General features: G+C 38.4%; 1 protein-coding gene across 1 annotated transcript in view; it reads right to left on the reverse strand.

The window, feature by feature from the left end:
- LOC124615808 (cleavage stimulation factor subunit 1) overlaps window positions 1–19,336 on the reverse strand; it is a 194,700-nt gene that overhangs the window by 62,577 nt on the left and 112,787 nt on the right. The window contains exon 6 of the mRNA XM_047143948.1: window positions 9,808–9,971. Within this exon, the coding sequence (XP_046999904.1) occupies window positions 9,808–9,971 (164 nt within the window). The remainder of the gene's footprint in view (window positions 1–9,807; window positions 9,972–19,336) is intronic.

The raw sequence follows: 19,336 nt of genomic DNA on the forward strand, positions 1-19,336 counted from the left end.
GGCAACACAACAACACCCAATCTCTGAGCAGATAAAATCTCCAATCTGGCCGGGGACTGAACGTGGTTCCTCCCTGCATGACAGTCAGTCGCACTGTTCACTCAGCTACAGAAGCAGACGTAGAGGGGGCAGAATGAGATTAGGGCATGTATCAAATTCACATACATGTTTAGCAACTGCAAAGCATTATTGGGTTTGCTAGTGTCATATACACCAGGATTCCCAATCTTTCCTAATGTATAAGCTTTGCCACTATTTATAATATTGTCTGTCAGCCTAATTTCAATGGATTCGACACATTTGTATCTTATCGTATAATATTCTATGTCCCTCAATAAGGGAGTGCTCTGCCATTGCAAATTTATCAGACTGCAACCTTCGTGCACGACAACGGTGCCCAATGCATGTCTTGTTAAAGGTACATATAGTTTGGCTAATATACATTTTCCCACACTGGCAAGGGATCTGGTAAATGTCAGACTTCCTCAATCCTACATCACTGGTTAGCAAACCAGGATGCTCTAATCTTGGCTGGTGGATGAAATACATTTCTGATGCTATTTCATTTTAAAATCTGTCCTATTTCTGAAGACACGCAACTTGCATATGGTAGGAAGGCCACTGATCTACATGCATTTTCTGCTGGTTCTAGCTGAGGTTCAACTCAAAGGCATGATGGATATGTTTGTCTGTGTAGTCATTCTGCTTGAACACGAGCACAGGGCGTTACAGCTCCAATGTCAAGCTTTCTGTGTCTGAGACCTGATTCCTCTTTTCCAATGTTCACAGGACCCCTTACATTGCCACAGTGGATGACAACTCATATGGCACACATGCTTCATTTTCTGATAAACACTGTGTCCCACAGTCCCACTGGCCTTACATTTAGATACAGAAGTTTTCTATCCCATTTGACCTCCACTGTGAAACTTAATGCTAGGATGAAACCAATTAAAATGATACAGGGTATGGTTTAGTGTGTCTATTCCATGACGGCACCCACAAAAGACAAGATTAGCAGATAGCGTTCTCACCTGAAGAGACTGCGGAAATATTGTGTCTAGATGATTCCATTATCCAGCTGCAGACCTAATGTGAATATAATCATTTAATACACCAGGAAAGTCTACATATGTCTCTGCTATCAACAGCGGGGATACTTTTCACAGCATGGGGGTGTCAAATGCATCACTCCAGCATCCGCTCTCTCACAATATGAAGAAGATTGGAGGCTTAAACTGGTTCTCTCGATGACAGAAGTAGGCCAGCTAGGTGTTATGGAACTTCAGATGTTTGAACAGAGGACAAGCAATAAAATATGACAGATTACAGTTCTTGACTTTAACATGGTCAGCTCCATTACAGCCTATTTATTGACACCTGCCCTGCAAGATATATTGTAGACGTATGGTAAGTGGCTTTACTCAGTGGAGCCCACTCTACAAGTGACCCATGGTATTTGGCACAGGCTGTGGTACGTATATGAATGATGCACTGTTAGATTAGATTAGATTTACTTTCATTCCAATTGATCCGTAGTGAGGAGGTCCTCCAGGATGTGGAACATGTCAGAAAAACAACAATACATGACAAATATTTAAACTAAAACAAATAAGCTAATGTACCATTCCACAGGTCCCAAGTGGAATGATCGTCATTTTTTAATGAACACTAAGAGTCATTTTACAAATACTATTGCACTGAATTTAAAATAAAAAAGTTTTTTATTTATTTATAAGGTAAGAAACATGTAATACAACTACTGTAATACTTATTTACAATGAACACATTACTGCACTGAAATGGTGCAGAAGTTAGATTATACTTACACACACACACACACACACACACACACACACACACACACACAAATTTTCAGTGAACACATTACTGCACTGAAATTGTGCAGAAGATATGTTGTACTTATATACAAATCAGTTGGTTTTCCTCAGAAATTCATCAATGGAGTAGAAGGAGTTGGCCACCAATAAATCCTTTAGGCTTCTCTTAAACTGAATTTCATTGGTTGTTAAGCTTTTTATGGCTGCTGGCAAGTTATTGAAAATGTGTGTTCCTGAATAATGCACACCTTTTTGTACAAGACTAAGTGACTTTAAATCCTTGTGAAGATTATTCTTATTTCTAGTATTGATTCCATGAATTGAGCTATTGGTTTGAAAAAGTGATATATTTTTAATGACAAATTTCATTAAGGAATAAATATATTGGGAAGCTGTAGTTAGTATCCCTAGTTCCCTAAACAGGCTTCTGCAGGATGTTCTTGAGTTCACACCACATATAATTCTTACTGCACGTTTTTGTGCCCGGAAAACTTTAGCTTGGCTTGATGAATTACCCCAGAAAATAATCCCATATGACATTATGGAATGAAAGTAAGCATAGTATGCCAGCTTTTTCATTTTTATATCCCCTATGTCTGACAAAATTCGCATTGCAAACAGAGATTTGTTAAGACGCTTCAGCAGTTCTGTGGTGTGCTCCTCCCAGTTGAATTTATTATCAAGCTGTAATCCCAAGAATTTAACACCGTCCACTTCTTCTATCTTCTTGTCATCATATGTTAGACATATACTCTTGGGACACCCCTTACAAGTTCTGAACTGCATGTAGTGTGTTTTTTCAAAGTTTAGTGACAAAGAATTGGCTAGGAACCAGTGATTAATGTCTACAAATATTTTATTGGCTGATCTTTCTAAGACTACACTTGATTTGCTATTTATTGCAATGTTTGTATCATCAGCAAACAAAACGAACTTGGCATCTGGTAATGTTACTGATGAAAGGTCATTGATATACACAAGAAAAAGTAAGGGCCCCAAAATGGAACCTTGTGGGACCCCACATGTAATTAGTTCCCAGTTGGATGATGCCTGATAGCTTGATACATGTCTCTTTCCTAATAACACCCTTTGTTTCCTGCCAGAGATATAAGATTTGAACCATTTTGCAGCATTTCCTGTTACACTATAATATTCTAGTTTACTTAAAAGGATATTGTGATTTACACAGTCAAATGCCTTTGACAGATCACAAAATATACCAGTTGCCTGCAATTTTTTGTCTAATGAATTAAGTACATTTTCACTGTAAGTGTAGATAGCCTTCTCAATATCAGAACCTTTTAGAAATCCAAACTGTGACTTTGACAGTATGTTATTTGAGATAAGATGGTTATAAAGACGACTGTACATTACTTTTTCGAAAATTTTTGAGAATGCTGGCAACAGTGAAATTGGACGGAAATTTGATGCTATTTCTTTATCTCCCTTCTTAAACAGTGGCTTAACTTCAGCATATTTCAGCCATTCGGGAAATATTCCACTGATAAACGACTGGTTACACAGATAGCTTAATATGTTACTTAGCTCAGAATCACATTCTTTAATTAACTTTGTTGATATTTCATCATACCCACTAGATGTTTTTGATTTTAAAGATTTTATGATGGACATTATTTCTGTTGGGGTAGTGAGGGTCAAATTCATATTATGGAAGTTACTTGAAATGTCTGGTCTAAGGTAATCCATAGCAGCATCTACCGAACCTGACAACCCCATCTTTTCAGTAACAGTTATAAAATGTTTGTTAAAAAGTTCTGCAACACTATACACATCTGTCACCAATGCATCATTTACTCTTAATGCTATTTGTTCCTCTTCATGTCTGGTTCTACCGGTCTCCTCCTTCACTATATCCCATATTGTCTTTATTTTGTTATCTGATATGACTATCTTTTCCTTGTAATATATTTGCTTTGACATCCGTATTACAGTCTTTAATATTTTGCAGTATTTCTTATTATGTGCTATAGCATCAACATTGGAAATGTTTCGGATTGACAGATACAGTTTTCTTTTTGTTTTACAAGATACCCCTATTCCTCGAGTAATCCATGGCTTCTTTGTAGACTTTGCTCTAACCTTGGTAAGTTTTGGGGGAAAGCAGTGTTCAAATAAGGTAAGCACTTTATTAGCAAAAATGTTATATTTTTCATTCATGCCATGAGCACTGTAAACATCAGTCCAGTGAATGTCTCTGAGGAGTGTCCTAAAATAATCAATTTTTGGCTTACTGATTACCCTCTTGAGCTCAGATTTAACAGATTTTATATCTTGTTCAGTATTAACATTTAACAGAAGGAACTGCATGTCATGGTCTGAGAGGCCATTGACTATTGGTTTTGTAATATAATTTTGTTCATTTGACTTTTCTATAAAGATATTATCAATGGCTGTTTGTGAGCAAGTGGTTATCCTAGTGGGGAACTTTACTGTGGGAATTAAGTTGAATGATAGTGTTACTAACTCAAATAGGTTCTTATTGGGAGAGTCTTTAAGGAAATCTACATTGAAATCACCAGCAACCACTATTTCTTTGTTTTTGGTTGTTAAATGGGCCAGTACAGCATCAAGGTGGTTTACAAACAGATTAAAGTTACCTGCAGGTGCTCGATATACACTTAATATTATGAAAGATTTTTTGTGAAATTCTAATTCTGTTGCACATGCTTCCATATGCTGTTCTAGGCAAAATTTATGAATGTCTATGTTCTTAAATTTATGACAGTTCCTGATGAATGTGGCATCTCCTCCTTTCTCCATTTCTGATCTACAATAGTGAGATGCTAACCTAAACCCTGTAACACTTAAAAGTTCTATACCAGTGGTCACACGATGTTCAGAGAGGCAGATTATGTCAGCTGGGTTTGAAGACTCTAATTCATCTATGCAGATAGTTAATTCTTTAATTTTATTTCTCAGTCCTCGAATATTTTGATGCAATAAAGATAGCTGACATTTCACATTGACTGACTTAAAATTGGATGGAGTTAAAATATCTGCTGACAGTTGAAAATTCTTAACCAATGGCTGTTTATGTTGATGTAATAAGCTGGAATTATGTTTTTTGATTTCTTTCTCAAACTGAAGGTTTGTCTCAGTTCTAACCTCTCTTAAAATTTGTTTTCTTTCTGTCCTCCCTACCCTAAAAAAGGGTCTTTTCTGAATCCTATAACCACTGGTATTTTACCACTCATGACAGTGCCTCCCCCCTTTAACTTTCCTGCTATTTCCCCAGCCAATTTACCCTTCCCCTTCCTGTTGAGGTGAAGGCCATGCCTAGTATAATCCCACCTACTGACAGAATCAACATGAACCACACCAATGTGTGACCCCGCACCCGACATGAGCAGCCGTTCCAGCTCCAAATTAACTCTCTTGACAGAAGAGTTCAAATGAGGTCGGTCATGGCGCCCAAGAACAGATACAAACTCAACACTGGTATGCCTCGATGCTGATGCAATCTTCGCCAGGTCACACTCTATGCTGTACCCAGGATCTCTGTCAATACTGTTACCTGCCCCACCCACTATAACCACGGTGTCTTCCTTAGTGAAATCTTTGCAAAGTGATCCTAAATCCTCTGTCACCTGCTCCAGACCAGCACTAGGTTTAAAAAAATTGGTGACCTGGTATTCTGATCCTAGTTCATCCTGCAAGAGTTGGCCAACACCTCTTCCATGGGAACTACCTAATAACAACACTTTCTTTCTCTTTACTGATTTCCCTACATTCTTACTTTTCAATTTGCTGCTGAAAGTTTGTTGTGCCCTGTCTACACCTGTAACTGCTTGAGGCTCACCAGCTTCTAACTGAAGCAACAGGTCAAATCTATTTTCCACATTCACCATAAAGCTGTCAGACAAAGTTCTAGGCCTGTTCCTCCTGTTGCCTGTTGCCACTTCCCACCTCTCTTTACCCTTCTCCCTCCTTAACCTGTCAAGATCTCCCCTGGCCTTGTCTAACTCAGCCTGAAGGGCAGCAATTTTCCCCTCCTGTTCCAGTATCTTCCTATCTCTACTACAAATCCTACAAAACCACTGATGAGTCTCATTTACTTCCCCTATTCCCACGCCACTACAGTCACCCACATGGAAAAAACTACAGCACCCATCACACCAAAGCCCCGACCTAACAATTCTACGGCAAGTCAAGCACTTTTCACTCATGATAAACGTAATAATTTATTAAGAATAAGTCAGTTAAATTACAGATAAACACGAAAATATGGTTACACAAATTTGGCCTATACGCAACTGTGTGTAAACAAAAACAAAAGTGCAAAGTTTCTGAAACAACAAGTTAAACTTTACGCTACTTTCCGGAAATGCTAGTTAAATAATGAAGAGGTACGCTAAGTTAAATTGCTGGAGAGAGCAAGGAACAACTAAACGAAATTCTATAGATTTGCTGCAGCAGAACGTAAACAGAAAATACGACTGTACGGTCTTTTCGCGTTTTCTGCTATATTACGTAATGAGAAATGAAACCTTTAATGGAACACTTAAACGGCACACTAATATACTTATTTACCACGTAATCAGTACTAATCTATGTGTTTTATAATCTAAAATAACTTATCTTTACGAGAACACCAAACCTCGCGCTAGTCGCTTGGCTGCAGGGCTCAATCTGCATGACCATTATAACAATGACAATTCAACTGATGATTTTTGAAATATACACTCTCAAGATGGAATGTTTATTTATAATAAGTAATGTACATTTCTCTGTTAGTTTTAAGTTCAACCAATATTAAACAAAATTTTATACCCTTAAAACCATATTGTCAATCGTTGGCAATTTTTCCATCCCCTGCATTCTTCAAACAATTAGTCCACGAGAAAAAATGAACTTGATTTATTTTCTAAGAAATTTAATGCAGTTTAATTTTGTATTGGGATTTGTGTTTGCTAGAGGCCATGATTCTTGAGTTATTCCCGGAAAACATGTGAAAGTTATCTTTAAATTCTTCCTCACACCCCATGCTCACCTCCACACCAGCTAGGAATTTTATTATGTTATTCATGGCACTCCCTCTTATCATTGTATAAAAATTTGTGGCTGCACAAATTATTTCCTCTACTTTTGCTTTGTTGACTGGACTAAAGCTTCATTTATGTAATCATGAATTAAAAAATGGAATACAGGTCTACTGTTCACAATTCCTGAAAATTTCTTTAATTTTTGGCAAAAATCCTGAGTTAGGGCACTTTAAATAACATGCTGCATTCCTGTACCAGATAGTCATATAAACTACCAGCTGGAAGGGCAAACATGAAATACCACTCTAAAACTCCCTGACTGTTAGGTAAACAATTTTTTCATTCAATGTGACACATTTTTCAGGATGGTATTTTTTTTCTTAATTTGAGTAATGTAGCCATGCCATCTAAGTGCACAAACACTTAACTTTCAATCTGCCTCCATTTTTCTCTTCTTCACTTCAAGATACTGGCTCACTCTCAGTATAAATTAACATTCACTGAACCACTGGGGCAACATAATATACAAGATCTGTTCAAAAAATTCCCAAACTTTGTCCACAAAATTTTTCTATGCTTACCTTTTACTTACTGTGCATAGTATCCATCAAAACACTCTCCTCCACAAGTGATACACCACTCCTAACACCATTTCCACATTCGGAAGCGGTCTTGGTACGCCTCTTGCTGGATGTCTGCAAATTTTCTTTTGTCTCATCTATCATTGCAAATCTTCATCTTTTCAATGGAGTTTTCAATGTTGGAATTTAAATAAATGTCTGCAGGGGCCAGGTCTGGAGAGTACGGAGGATGAGGCAACACAGAGATTTAGTTTTTAGTGCAATAGTCACGCACCAATAGGGATGCATGTGCGGGTGCGTTATTGTGTTGCAAGGCCCGCGAGTTGTCTCGCCACATTTCAGGCCATTTCCTTATCACATTTTCTCGCAGGTGTTACCACACGTCCCAATAGTACCATCGATTAACAGTTTGTTCCTGTGGTATAAATTCATGATGACTAATCCATCAAAGCCAAAGAAAACTACCAGCATGGCTTTGACTTTTGACCTGACCTGATGAGCTTTTTATGGTCTTGGAGAATGTTTCTGGACCCGTGAACCTTAGTCTCAACATCATAACCATAGAGTCATGTCTCACCACCAGTCATGATTCTCTTAAGGACCATCTCGTTCTCATTTGCGTGATCCAAAAACTCTTCACAGACTGTGAGGCGAAGGTCTTCCTGGTCTTAACTCATGAGTCATGGGATGAACTTGGCGGCAACACGATGCATTCCAAGATGCTGTGTCAGGATTTCATGACGTAATCCAACTGAAATGTTACATTCCTCCACAATCTCTCGGACAATCAGTCTTCAATTGGCAAGCACTATTTCACTAATGTTCCTGACACGAGCATTATTGGTAGACATGGAACGGCACCCTGACCAAGGGTCATCTTTAACTTCCATCCAGCCATTTGTAAACCATGTGCAGCATTTGTAACACCAAGTACAGCTTGAACACTCATCGCCATAGAGTTTCTGCATCATTTGGTGCATCTGTGGTACAGGTTTTCTCAAGTTTCTTCCAAAATTTAACACAGAAGCATTGCTCCTCTAACTCTGAACAGACCTTGTACAAACTCAGTTTTTTCACGCCAGCCAACATGATTTAATTACTCATTCATTTATTCTTCTGGCTTTTCAGGTTTAATATATGATAAACCTTCTTTTAATATGTCCATCTTGTCCCCAGCCTGTCCACTGATCTCCTCCCTGAAGTTTATAATGTAAGGTTTGTACAGCAATTTGATCTTCACTGAGCACTGAGAACGTTCTTTCCATTTGTTTTTATTCTAGGCAACTTTCTGTCACATTTCTGATATTTCCAATTGCCCAGTTCTTTCTTTCTCAGAGTACAACATTTTGCTCCATACAACAAGGTGTTAACTGCTACTACTTTAAAACGGACAATTCTCTTATGAAAACTATAATACATGAGACTTGATTGCTGGCTAGTGCTTATGCCCAAGAGATAATGTCAGTACTGCCAGCAAACACAAATAAAAGTACATACACTACATGCACTTTGGGAACTAATAGATCTTTTTTCAGTGAGGAGAGAGGTTGGGGTTGTTGGCTTGTTTTGGGAAGAAGACCAGACAGCTAGGTCATCGGTCTCATCGGATTAGGGAAGGATGGGAAAGGAAGTCAGCCATGCCCTTTCAAAGGAACCATCCCGGTATTTACCTGGAGCGATTTAGGGAAATCACGGAAAACCTAAATCAGGATGGCTGGATGCGAGATTGAACTGTCGTCCTCCCGAATACGAGTCCAGGGAGGAGAGAAAGGGAAGGTTAAAATGGTAGTGTAGGTCACTCAAACCCTAGGACGAAATGGATCCATTTGCTCTGAAATAAAAGATAGACAAATATGAAAAAGGGGGGAGGGAAGGTAGAGGTATCAGGGAGAGTTAGAGGTCAAAGTAGTAAATTTCTTTTCATGGAAAATGATATAGAGGGAGGTACTAGCCGGTATCTAATACCTGCAGTGTCATTCTTTTTTGAGAGACTCTTGACATTGGCATACCTTAATACAACTACAAAATTACACAGAACTGACGCTGAAATACACATGTGGCTCACTCACTGAGTCATCAAACGCAACAATTTTTACATTTCGTAAATTGCTTCTTCCTGGATTTACCATTAGTTAATCTATTCATCAGTCTGAAATCTTCTAATCTCTATGCATGATGCAATTCCTCCTATTCACTGCATGTTCTCCAACTCTAAAATGTCCCTTCTCCAAAAGACAAGATGTTACAAACATATTCAATCTCTTTCATATGTACTCAATATCCCCATTACAGGCACATCACTATGTCACAGATGCATCTAAAATTGCAAAATACAGAAGACCAGCCACGAAAATTTAAATAAATGATCAACCCATAACTAACCTGATTGATGTGACGCCAGATCCAGTATGTTGATGTGATGGCACTGAACACACAAAGCACTGCGATGTGTGGACATCATACAGACGAACAACTGGATGGTTTGTTCCAACCAGAATGTAGTCACCTGTTGGGTGAAATGAAAGGCACCGCACCTGCTCAGCATCCTGCAAAAAATATACCGACAATCATGAAATCAAGATTGGGAGAATACTTTGAAAATGTGGTTTCCAATTTATACTGATCTATCCAACAAAATTAAAAGGTCTATTACATTGTTTAGAAGACAATCTAGGGCTTCAAAAATCGGCTGTAAACCACATACCATGCAAATGTGGTATGTCATATGTTAGATAGACTATAAGAATTGCTGAAAGAAGATGCAAAGAACACGAGTATTACACCCAAATGAAACAGCCAACTACATTAGTTGCCATCAAACATTGCTTCATCTGTAAGCATGAAATGAAATTTGAAGATACGAGCAATGTGGTGCAGGTGAATCATTTCTGGGACAGTGTAATAAAGAAAGCAACTGAGATTAGAGTTGTACAAAATTTAATAAACAAAGACAGACATTTCAGCTTATATTAAGCTTGGGATCCGACACTTAGTTTCTCAAATCACACAGAAATACATTGCAGTGCTCTCTCTCTGCCAGCAGAGAAGTGCATATTAAGACATTGTTTCTTAAAGAGATTGCCTTACTTACAACTTTTTGTAGTGCTTTGAGAATTGATGTACAATCCATAGAGTTTCGGCGTATGTGTAGAGACGAACAAGGTGCGTTTATTTATTATTCCGTGCTTTTAGTGACTGTGATGATTGTTAAGGACAAATGAAGAAATGAGATTAGATTTTTAAGTAATTCACATGTTGGACTTGCTAGAAGCAAGACACGTTCATAAATTATGTGGTTGTTAAACCAACACTATTTTAAATGTGAAATGTGTTTAATCGAGTCTAGTGCCAGACAAATCGGTTGACTTGCAAACATTCGAATATTTACGTGAGAAATGGTGAATTTGTTCTTCGTGGAAGTTGAAATAAACCACGACTAAACTAAAAGTACTCTGCCAGTATCCACTAATTTCATGAGTAGAGAGAGAGAGAGAGAGAGAGAGAGAGAGAGAGAGAGAGAGTCTGATAAATTCTCTTAACCAGCAGTATTCTTTGGAGAAGAAGTTTTTGGAGATTGACGTAGCCAGAAATCCAGAGAAGAAAAATGATGTGAGTGTGGTGTGAATTTTGCAATCCAACTTCACATCAATTCTTGTCACCTAAAGCGTTAGATTTTATTTACATTTTTGGTATAGCCTTCTGTTGGTTTTGAATTTCTGCTGATTAAGGCACAAGGAAGTACATGCAATGGTGGCATACAGTGTGTGCTGCTCACAGTTTGGATACCAACGCAAATTAACAACTGACAAAGACGAAAAAGAAAGTTGTTGACATTTCCTGTAAAAGTAAAATGATAATTTGGATACTCACTAAGCAGCGGCAGGAGTGCACAAATGCACACACACACACACACACACACACACACACACACACACACACACACACACACACACACGCAATCATATACCAAATTATGCTATGATGAACTCCAGTACATATTACATTCATTCTTACATGTTTTTGCACTATCAAAACTAAGGTCCCACATTCTGTTTCTTGAAACCTGTTTGTCCCTTGGACTTACTCCCAAAGGCCTAATATCGAAAGGCCCTGTTTCTGTATGTAACCCTACTCTACACCAGACTCTTTTACTGTTTCAAATACAGCAAAGGCCTTTATAAATGTCTGCTTGTGTCTGTGTATATGCGGATGGATATGTGTGTGGGTGCGCGAGTGTATACCTGTCCTTTTTTCCCCCCTAAGGTAAGTCCTTCCGCTCCCAGGATTGGAATGACTCCTTACCCTCTCCCTTAAAACCCACATCCTTTCGTCTTTCCCTCTCCTTCCCTCTTTCCTGAAGAAGCAGCCGTTGGTTGCGAAAGCTCGAATTTTGTGTGTATGTTTGTGTGTCAATCAACATGCCAGCGCTTTCGTTTGGTAAGTTACATCATCTTTGTAACAGTAATATGTGGTGCTGATCCGTGATTATCTTGTGACATCTATATATGGAGTTGGGCATTCTGACTACTGCTTCACAGTATATTTATTCCCTCATGAAGTTTGTTACGAATAATCCACAACAGTTCAACAAGAACAGTTAGGCACAAAATTACAATACCAGAAGGAAAAATGACATTCATTACTCCACATTAAGGTTGTCTTTAGCACAAAAAGGGGGGTGCACAATGCTGCAACAAAAATTTGATTACTTACCCAGTGATATAAAATCTGGTAACAAATTGAAAAAATTTTTTCCTGACAGCTCATTCTATTCTGTGTAAGAATTTCTATTATTCTAATGTGTAAAAGGTGGTGGGTAGGAAATACTAACTCAAATCTGTACATATTTTTTCTACATGTATAAAAACTTATAAACATTCATTTCAGCACTTTGTTCATACTTTAGGATAGTGAAATTTTTGGTGAACTGCGGACTTGTGTGTTGAAAGGCTGTTCATACTTTAGGATAGTGAAATTTTTGGTGAACTGCGGACTTGTGTGTTGAAAGGCCATCAGCATTTCCTTCTTTCCAGCCACCATGGCTGAACAATCTCTTGTCACTGTTATGCAGCAGCTGATGGCTCAACAAGTGGAGAGTCAAAAGCATATGGAGGATCTCTGACTAGGGTACTGCTGCAGCACACTGTTGATGCTTCTCCATTCCTGCCATACAAGAACAAGACCTGGACCCATATGAAAAACAGCTGAGGCAGCACTTTACAGTATTTAAAGTAAAAGATGATGATACTGTTAAATCTCTTTTCTTATCATGGATTCCACCAAAAACTTACTGGTTACTGTGCAAGCTGGCCCCCTCTGACAGAAACTGATAAACTGACTTTCAAAGCACTTTGCTCTTTATTTCAAAGCACTTTGCTCTTTATTAGGTGCTCACTACCAAAGACATTGCCATTTGATTTCTGCTTGCCCTGAGTTTTATCAATGTCACAACCAACTGAGTCAATCACAGTGAATTTGGGGCAGTTGAACTCCAGGGGCTAAGACACCGGTGCAAGGTTTTCATGCCAACCACCAAAGAATATTATGCAGTGATCATGATCAGAAACATGATCATCGGCACCCAACAAAGAATTTCAGGTGAATGCTTTAAATTTCTTACTTTAGACAGTGTCGTGAAAGGAGGATATAAAGATGAACATCAACAAAAGCAAAAAGAGGATAATGGAATGTAGTCGAATTAAATCGGGTGATGCTGAGGGAATTAGATCAGGAAATAAAACACTTAAATTAGTAAAGGAGTTTTGCTATTTGGGGAGCAAAATAACTGATGATGGTGAAAGTAGAGAAGATATAAAATGTAGACTGGCAATGGCAAGGAAACCGTTTCTGAAGAATAGAAATTTGTTAACATCTAGTATAGATTTAAGTGTCAGGAAGTTGTTTCTGAAAGTATTTGTGTGGAGTGTAGCCATGTATGGAAGTGAAACATGGATGATAAATAGTTTGGATGAGAAGAGAATAGAAGTTTTTGAAATGTGGTGCTTCAGAAGAATGCTGAGGATTAGATGGGTAGATCACATAACTAATGAGGAGGTATTGAACAGAACTGGGGAGAAGAGGAGTTTGTGGCACAACTTGACTAAAAAGAAGGGATCAGTTGATAGGGCATATTCTGAAGCATCAAGGGAATAGCAATTTAGTATTGGAGGGCAGCACGGAGGGTAAAAATCGTAGAGGGAGACCAAGAGATGAATACACTAAGCAGATTCAGAAGGATGTAGGTTGCAGTAGGTACTGGGAGATGAAGGGGCTTGCACAGGATAGAGTAGCATGGAGAGCTGCATCAAACCAGTCTCAGGACTGAAGACCACCACCACCACAACAACAACAACAACAACAACAACTTTAGACAAGGTGTTGTGTTTAGCACAGTCCTATGAAGTCCCATGACCGGTGGGCTGTCACTCACATTCATGGACATACATTACCACAGTAAACAGTGAGTACAGAAACATTGAAAATCTGACAGCCAGTGTTGACACTGGGACAATACACAAACAACAGCATGCACATTCCTCCATGTGTAAACAAAGGGTCTCACATCACTCAATTGCGACAGCTTATCCATCCCGCCTGGACTGTTTTTCAGAAGCATGCTAGAGGTGACTGTCCATTCTGGTGGGTGTGTTGCACTAAATGCACAAGACAGTGTCACCTCATATCTGTCTGTCGGATGGCCATACCCATTTCACAATCGCAAGATCAAATAGACATTACTGTTATATGTTCCAGACCATCCATTCATAAAAGATCCTATGATAAACTACTCATTTCACTATGGGTGATTGGCAAAACAGTAAATTTTCAAGTCGATATAGGTCCTGCCACAAATCTCATCAATTTTCAAACATATTTACAATTAGGGACAAGCAGGCTAACTCCATCAGTCTGATGGTTGGTTAGTTATAACAAGCAAAGTATTCCATTGAAAGGTCAATTTAGCATGGAAGCCATTTACAAAAACGTGACAAGGGAAATAACTTTCTTAGTTGTACATCATGATGATACCAAGAATCTTTTCAGTCTGGACGCATTTGCAACTTCTGTATTTTTCATCAATGAACAGTCTCCAAGAATGCTCCTTGTCAACAACTGGACGTGCTCTGCACTGAGTTACCCAACATTTTTTCTTTTGGACTGGGAATAGAGAAGAATTTTGAAGCTCACATTTTGCCGTAACCTATGGTATTGGCCTCAATTTTTCGATTTTATTGCCCCCAGTCAGTTCCACTGGTACTTCGTGGCCAGGTCAAGGATGAATTAAGACAGGTCGCAAAGATTGAATGTGATAGAACCTACCTCACTGAGTCAGTGGGCAATTTCTTGAGCTATTGTCAGGAAACCATCCAACAAACTCAGACTTTGTGGGGACTCTAAGGTCATGGTGAATGTTAACACTTTCAACACTGCTCTCTTTACACCCGGCACTTGGCTGTGAACTGGCATATTTAATGGATGTTTGAAATTAGATTGCAAAGAACAGAAGAATGATAGGAATACGGTTCTTGCATCGTTTAAAAGGAAAAAGTAAGAGCATTACATGAATGTGAGTTTATTTTACAATATAAAATACAAATAAGTGTTATAATTAAAAAAAGAAAACACAGAAATATAGTGGATAAAAAAGTTTTACATGATCTCTCTCTCGAGTAATTCCATTATTACAGTATCTAAATTTAAAACAAAATATCACTGGACTGTCTAACTGCAGGTACCTGTAAACTAGAGTATTTTAATTTAATAATTCAGATGTAGTTAGCCTTTCTGTGAAAATCCTGGAAACACTGTGGGATGCAAACTCCAACGCCACAGTCCTTGTACCACCATCTACTTTCCTTCCTGATGCTCTTACCCATCTCTTTCTTCCCCCTGTCTGAACATACTTTGCAATACCTAGTAGTATTCACCTTGTTTGCAGTGGGTGGGACCTTCTCTGGAAAGTGCCTTGCAAACGTCCTCTCAATTTGTGAGGATGAAGCGGCTTTTGGCTGAAAAATATTTCCGTCCTTCTCAGCAAATTTCTTCCCCACTCTGTGAATAAAGTCCACTAGGGATACATTCTTCCTAGTGTTCTCTTTATATAAAATAAAGCTGTTGACAGTTGACACGATAAACAAGTGGAAAAACAGCTTTTACCACCACCTCAAAGTTTTTCGGGCAAACGGATAATAGCTGGAGAACTGATCTGCTCTGTCACCCCCAGCTTTATTCTTATTGTAATCAATAATAACATCTGGTTGTACAATCTGCGTGCTATTCAACCTTTGGTCCTAACTTGAAAACTAGTGCTGGTAGACTTATGCTTTGGGGAAAGACAAAAAACATCTCGTTTTGACTTCCACTTCACTGCCAAGAGATGGTGTTTCCTTTGAAAAACTATCTTCTTCTTCTTCTTCTTCTAGTCTTCTGAATATTCGTCGCAAACCTTTCCTGTTTTTCATTACAGTTCCCACTCCAAGAGCTTTATTTTCTCACAACATGTCCAAAAGAGATGGATTGGTGTAGTACCTGTCCATATAAATGCAATGACCTTTGCCAAAGTACTGTGTACACAACCTCTTTACGAGGCCCTGGATACTATCGTCAACACTGCCTGCAGAACCTGTATATACATCACAGTTTAGCATATAAGCAGTTGATGAATCACAGAGAGCATACAAGTTTATTCCACATTTATTGGGTTTGTTTTTCATGTACACTCTGAAGCTTGTTCTACCACGAAAGGGACACATTGCCTCATCTATTGTCAGATTCATGCCTGGACGAAAACTAATTTTGCTTTCATTCACAAAGAAATCAAACAAAGGCCTCACTTTGTGAAGTGGTTCGTGCTTTTCTTCACCTCTGCTAATGAACGTAGCATTGTCATTGAAGTGTAACACCGACAATGTAGCGCAAAATCGATAGCGACTCAACAATTTACTCGCAAATTCTGTCTGCGGAAACGGGTCTGTTGACCAATAATCACTGATTTTCGGCAATTTGACGACACACATATGCAAAATAATACTAAGAGACCAGTAAATCTCTTTCAGTTTTACTGCAGACCACTTATGCCAAATAGAGTTTATTTTCAGGCTACTTTTGCGTTTCATTGTCGTAATAACGTTACCAGCGTACAGATTCATTTCACTTTTGATGAGCCGAATAACGTCGTCTTCAAAGAAATAACTAAAATATTGAAGCTCCTCAGTGGCATCTGAAAAATGCTATGCTACGCTGACTACTTCCTGGAAATCTGGCAGTGCTGGCTGATCGTCTAGTTCCGACCAATCTTGCTCTTTGTGCTCAGTGAGCCACACACGACCAGGTACCACAGATGGTGACTGATGGTCTGTACCATTGTCTGCATAGAAAAAGAATAATTCTAAGATTGGTACTAAAAGGTACTAAATGCAAGTGAAGTAATGAACATTATTCACAATACAAAATGCGGTACCGTAATGAACTCTTCACTTTATGAAAAATTGAGACATATACATACCTGAATCATCACTTGTACTTTCGTCTGGGGAGTATGAATCCTCTTTTTCAGAATTGTCAATTTTAGATCCTGCATCTCCATAAAGAATATCTAAGATCTTTGCCTCCGTCAACTCGTTGCGCGATATTTTCACGATGAACTGCAGGTAACTTCGTCTTTGCAGTGCTCACAGCCGCTCCCAGGATGAGATAGCCGATAAGTGCTCGCCTCTTGCGGAAGAAGAATGAAATACTTCCAAATTAGCTGACGAAACTGCTTCGGAGACGTGCTACACGCGTCTACGGAGCCAAATAAAGGCTCGCCCGTACGGTATACGGGCGCCGGCGTCAACGTCAGGGCGGCCGCACACATATGGTGTGCGGGCACCGTGCTGTAAGTGTTAAAGCCGAAGTGGGCATGTACCCCTTTCCAAAGCCTGAGAAACTATACACTAAGCTGGGCAGGTGGACACTTTCTCCAAAATTGACCTCGCCATGTACTTACAGTTCCCTTCAAAGCATGTTCATAGAAGATTTTAGTGAACACACTACACGGTTATAAAAATATAAGTGAACAGCTCCCCATCAGACTTCACTCCACCACTCAATACCATGGTAAAGAACCAGTGAAACATCACCTGTAGTGACCATGACAGGACCCAGAACAAATACGGCTGTAAATATATAAAATTTATGAAGAGCAACAACAGTGACCATAAATTTGAAATTTTAGAGAGAACTGGTGAATTTTGAGTATGCAGATTCATGAGAGATGATATCTGTCGTCAATAGTAATGAAGATCAACAGCTAAAATGCATAAATCAATTGCTAGCACTGTGAAACAAGAATTTCGCAGAGGTTAAGGTAGTTGATAAACAATTATTAAATCTTTTGAGTACAATTATGATGGAGAAGAAATTAACTAGTCCACGAGTTGGAAGATTCAGCTTCAACCAAGGAGGGCTTCGATTGTAATAATCCCAAGGCAAGTAACCCACAGCAGTCGCAGATCACAACTAAGTCATGCCAATCTACAGGGGCAGCACTTTTGATGGCACAGCATGACCTACCACATAGATCCAGCTTCTCATCAGCATCCACTTGCACCAAAATTCTTGCGAGCTGCATATAATCCAGGTTGATTAGTTTCCAAAAAGTTTTTTTGTGTTGTTATTTGTGTTTTGCAGTAAACTTCAAGTGGTTTCACAATCAAGGGTTGCAATATTATGCTGAGACTAACTAAATGTGTGTTATTGTATATGCTGTATGTCTGTGGTCACAAGAAAAATGACTGCAGCCATTTCTCCCTGGCTCAGGGCGTTTAGTGAGCAGCTGACTAATAATATCAAAGTTGTGCCAGAGACTGAAATAAAATACAAGAAATGATTAAATCGTCTGTAGATACAACTTATTCCAATGCAGAAACAGATAGGACAGAAAGGGAACTACAGGAAATTTGGGACAACTTAAAAAAAACTAAGGAAGTATATTTTGAGGAAATATTTATGTATCCGTTGGAGTCTACCAAAGTATACCACACTCAGAAATCCAGCTTTGGAAGGTACTTAAACTGTAACAATGCTGATGAGGACTTAACACTTGAGCACAGTCTGTATCAGGGAAGTTGGATCTGGGTGAATATACCAAAGTGTATCATAGTTTTTATTGCTATTTTGAGAAGTACTTGAACACGAATATGTATTTGAATGGAGCACTATTAGATGAAAGTAAACAATTATGCAATTTATTCTGTGTGGAACCAGTAAGATTTACTATTAGTGTATGCTGCACAATTTTAGACACACTACTTTATGTGGATATTTGGTGCTGAATAGCAATAAAGGTGCTATCAGTGAATGAGTCAAAAGTCTAGGTTTAAGATGTGTCTATTGCCCAAATCCCAGATTGCCCATACTCTGGAGAGGCTTTGGTTATTTTATGCTGAAGACACCATAGTGCATGTCTGATGTGATGTGCCTCTTGAAAACCAGTATCTGAACTGGAAGCAGTTTTAGTTTATGATGCTGGTTAAGATTTTACAAGTTTATTTTCTTATTCTTATTTACTTATCTGAGGCAATGAAAATAGCTATACAGTTATTTGTTTCTTGATGGAGAAAAATATTAGTGTTAAGATGAATTTAGGGGCAATGTATAATGCACGTTAATTCATATAATTACTAGACTTGGATTCAATTTTTAATGATAATTTATTATAGAAAACGAAGTTTTTCTAGTTTGTAGACCACCTTACATTAATGATGCTTACATCATTATTGGTTACATAAATGGAAGTACATGTTATTTTGACCTAATTTTAAACTAAATGACATAGTGCTAGTGAAAGTATTTTGTCACAGCTCACAATTAAAGAAAGAAAAGTGAAAGTTTTCCATTATTATGAAAGACCATATGAAATTATATAGAT

This window comes from Schistocerca americana, chromosome 5 (genome assembly GCF_021461395.2).
Source record: "Schistocerca americana isolate TAMUIC-IGC-003095 chromosome 5, iqSchAmer2.1, whole genome shotgun sequence".
Taxonomy (NCBI): domain Eukaryota; kingdom Metazoa; phylum Arthropoda; class Insecta; order Orthoptera; family Acrididae; genus Schistocerca; species Schistocerca americana.